Source organism: Drosophila pseudoobscura, chromosome X (assembly GCF_009870125.1).
Source record: "Drosophila pseudoobscura strain MV-25-SWS-2005 chromosome X, UCI_Dpse_MV25, whole genome shotgun sequence".
Lineage (NCBI taxonomy): Eukaryota > Metazoa > Arthropoda > Insecta > Diptera > Drosophilidae > Drosophila > Drosophila pseudoobscura.
In genome coordinates, this window is record NC_046683.1 from 758,481 (window position 1) to 762,845 (window position 4,365).

The window sequence follows — 4,365 nt, forward strand, 5'->3', positions numbered from 1 at the left end:
ACGTGATCCTCGTCAATTTGATTAATTTCAGTATTCTGCCAAATGATATGGAAAGCCGCGGCAGGTTGGTGGCGGGTGGTGGGTGTTGGCGTTATCCAACTTGGTCGTGATTTATGGGCGAGATAAAAAAGTCTGAATGCCAAAACTTTGCCCTCGCGCGCGAACTAAGCCAAAGTATTTTTAGCCAGCTCGACACAGCTCGCAGATAATGAGCAGAGGAAGTGAGAGGACAAAACAAATTACAGATGATACTTGGCTGCTTGACTGCTTGGCTGCTTGGCTGCTTGGATCCTTGGGAAGCGTCAAGAGGCATCCATATGCCAAATGGGCTCATTAGATGCTCGGAAAATCAAATTAAATCAAGGCCTGTGGCGTCGGAAACCGAGACGGACACGCGAATGAGAACGGGCTTGAGCTTGAGCTTCATCCCCGAGGCAGAGTCAGAGGCAGAGGCAGAGGTCGATGGACACTGGGGAAACTTTGAAAACGCCTGACAGCCGAGAGGAGCCCAGATAAAGAAGAGCGCCATTTGAAACTGTAGGAATTTATATATCCAATTGTTAATTTATTAGCCCACCCCTCCTTGGCTGGCGTAGCGTTGGTGTCGTTGGTATCGGTGGCGCCTCGTTCAGTGTTGATGGATGTCCATCCCTAATCCCTAGTCCCCAATCCCTAATCCTTATCCATGGCGCGCAGCTGCATCTCGACAGCTTCACGACTGATATCGTCCAGGTTGTTGGCCTGGATGTACTTTTGGACGCCAATAAAGGCCCGAATAATGGAACACATCGAACTGGAGTAGATCATCTTATCCCTGATTCTGGCCTGCTCCGGACACCAGAGGACAAGGATGAGCTTCAGCTTGGAGGTCGACGAGTCCATGGGCTTGAAGTGATGTTCGTATTCGAAGTCGTAGATCGCGAAGCGGCACTGACATGCTCCATCTTCGTCCTGTTCGCCCTGGAGGTCAGCCAAGAAGTCATCGTAGCTTGCATCGCGTTTTCCCAGGGCATCCACAATGATCTCGCGGTTCTCTTGGACGGCAAAAACAGCATAGCGATGCGTTCTTTTCTTCCAGATTTCTTCGAAGGCGTCCTTAGAATCCCGCGTTATTTGAATGCCGGACTCCATCATAGAACTAGAGAAGAACTTTCATTACCACGAAAAATTCGACTCGATTGAATCTTACGCCCCGCGTTCTGAGAGAGAGTGAGCAATTTAGAATATATTTCGATCTTGCCGTATTCCAAAACTAGAGGCAAATGTGGGAATCCCAACGGCCCGAACACGTTACAGATTCTGAAAGCAGAGGCAACTATTACTGGGAACATATGGATTTTCGTATCGAATGAATATGAATAATACTCGTACTATTTGTTTTGCTCAATTCAATTCGATAACTGAATGCACTATTCGCTAAGGGATCCCCTGCGCCCTGCGCAATGCTCTCTGCTCCCCGCTCCTCGCACCATTCTTCTATTCCATATCCTTTGCATCCCATCGAGCCGCAGTTGCGGTCCGGAATTGCTCATTGCCTAATCAAATAGACGTCTTTTTGTATACATAAATGTTTTGTAAGTGCATATACCCGTACTCGAATATATCCCCACGCATCCGCATCCTCTGCAGGCCATCCACCGGCAGACGTGGCGCGTGTTTGTGCATGCAAATCTGCTAAATGCTTCCCGGCCGCCACTGTGTCGGGCCCGAGATGGGCTTGGTGGATGCGGCATGCAACCGCAGCTCTTTGTGGACCGTTTAATGCACCATTTTGTTCCGCCTTCTGCTGCTGCCGGTGCAGAGGCTGCGGGGTGGGGTGGGGGAGGGGGGCATCGTTTTGTTTTTGTTGCATACAGATGGGTGTGGATGTGTGTCTGCGTGTGGCAAGTTGTTGCGACATGATGCCTGACAGAAAAACAAAGGGTCGGATAACAGCTCCCAGTCGGCGTCCCTCGACATGAACTGCCACTGCCATTGCCACTGCCATTGCCAGCGATTACAATCAATGGCTGCCTCAATATTCATTAGGGTGGACTGTTACTCTAACCAAATGATGGAGCTTTGATCGCTCATATTTAAAATCGAGAATCCTTACCGAACAGAGTAAAGTAAAGGGTGGTCCCTGCCTCTCCTGCCATTAAGCCCCTCTTCCAGGTGCGCCTGTATCTGGTGTATCTGTAAATGGCAGAGTACAAGTAACTCGAAACCTGAAGAGGACCGCTTGCCGTGCACTTAATTTCCTAATTAAACTTCGTCAGAGGCACACACAAATTGGCATTCATGGAGCATTGAAAACTTTAAGTGCCATGTGCCATGTGCCATGTACCATGTGGCATGTGCTATCCTTTGCCAGATGTCTCCAGCACTCTACTGCCGAATGAATGATGAATTCAAATGATTCCCATTCACATTCAAATACAGAAACAGATACACATCCATAGGTGGAGAGGTCCCAGATTACCGTCGACAAATTAAGCTCAATTGGAGCTATCTGCGAATGTTTCATCGGTGGGTGGGTCGCTGTTTCGATGGTTGAGAGCGGCCCCCTACCCATTCCATTCCACAGGCCGCATTCCCCATTCCGGTGCGCCATCCGCAGGCCACAGCATTGAAAGGAACACGAAAGAGCCAACGCCTTTCTCAGGACAAGCCTCAGGCTAAGGCTAAGGCTGAGGCAGAAGTTCCATTTGAGAATCCCATCCCCATCCTCTCGGCCCAGTTCTGTGCTACGTTTAAATTCTATGCCCTGCCGGGTTCGACTCATGCATACTTAAGCGCTTTTCTTTCTGTAATCAACATGTATGGCTTATACTTTTATGCCATTAAGAGCAGCACCAGGTCACCAGCACCAGTTTTCCATCGAGAGAGAGAGTGTGTGAAAACAGCACTCCGACGGCCTTCGGCATGAGGTTACGTACCGTCACGACCCTCACGGGCAGGTCACGTGCTCTTCGCTAAAGCGAATCTCTAGGGGAACCTTGCTTCGCCAGGAAAGGCAACACCAACACCAACACCAAATGCCAACACCAACACCAATGCCAACACCAACGTGGCTGTAAATTAAATACAAAATAACGTAAAATACACTCGAGGCGGCCACAAAGTATATGGTGGGCACTGCGAGGGGCAGGAACCAAGAAGAACAACAAGTTACGGGGTATTAAAGAGCACAAGCTGCGGGGGCTGCTGCGACGCGTTGGCCACCAGCCACCAGGCCGCAAAAGCAAAAGCCGCCCGGCGGCCATTGTTCAACGGAGATTTCGTTTTTATTACGCGTAAATGAAAGACATTTGTCGTTGAATTTCGCGCCAACGGGAACTGCGTGAGGGAGATAGCCATCCTGCCATCCTGCCATCCTGCCAACCAGCCATCCCCATCCATCCATCGCAGGTCCTCCATCCCTCCACAGCCAGTCCCGCCCGCACTAAGCTGTGTGATAAAAATCTCTCTTAACTGCGGCCATGCGTCTCAGTTTTCTATCCCACAGACACAGACACAGGCACAGAAACAGGCACAGACCAGGCAGTGGCACACGCCGCATGTAATAACAGACGTTAAAATGTTAACCAACATGCGAATGATTAGCAAGCAATCGAAGCAATCGCAAAGACCATTAGAACGACACGGACCAAAGGTGGGGGTCGGCCGTGACGGAACAAAGTTCACGACATTCTGGTTGGGGGGCGTTTTTCGGGAGGGAAACTTGGAAACGTCAACTTTGGGAAACTATTTGGAATGGAAAGAAAAGAGCCTGCTGTTCATTTGGGCTTTGGAATGGTGGCGGAAGGGGGGCATGCTAAATGGAAAAAACATTTTTGATTTAATTATCCTGGTACTATTCAGACCAAGCAGCAACAGCCCCTTCCTCCTTTTTTAGCCATATGGTGGCCTACGAGGAAGGATTCCCTGAGTTGAATTGGTCCGAACAGCTGTACTTTTCTGCCCCGCTTGTTTTATTTGTGTCCTGCGGCAAAAGCAAAAGCAACATCAACAGCAAGATCCGTAAACAATAAAGTGTTATATGGCACTCTTCCGAGTACACTCGTATGCCTGGGCCTTTTAGGGAAATTCTTTTGTAAAAGTTCAGAAGATTTTGATTGCCCCCGTCTTTTGTAGCCTCACTCAAATGTCCTTTCAACAAATTAGTGGTGAGAGCAATCGGGTCGCCTAGCTTAAGGGCCATACCATTTGTCTTGAGAACATGGGCGGCCACTGCAAGCGAAACAAGTGTGTCATTCTGGGCCCCGTGCATTCCAGCCTGACTGACCCGGGCCTAGCCTCTGCCCACTGCATGGGAAGAGAGCAAAGTTCACGACGAAATTTGAGCACTTTTACACCTGAACCGAACCGTCTGCAGGGTTCATG

General features: G+C 49.5%; 1 protein-coding gene across 1 annotated transcript; it reads right to left on the reverse strand.

The window, feature by feature from the left end:
• Positions 1–528: 528 nt before the first annotated feature.
• Positions 529–1,325, reverse strand: LOC6901044 (cofilin/actin-depolymerizing factor homolog). The gene is made up of 2 exons (XM_002134487.3): positions 1,190–1,325; positions 529–1,138 (listed from the first exon to the last, which is right to left on the reverse strand). Exon 2 carries the CDS (start codon positions 1,132–1,134, stop codon positions 673–675), a length of 462 nt encoding a protein of 153 aa, XP_002134523.2. The 5' UTR covers positions 1,135–1,138; positions 1,190–1,325; the 3' UTR covers positions 529–672.
• Between the last annotated feature and the right edge of the window lie 3,040 nt (positions 1,326–4,365).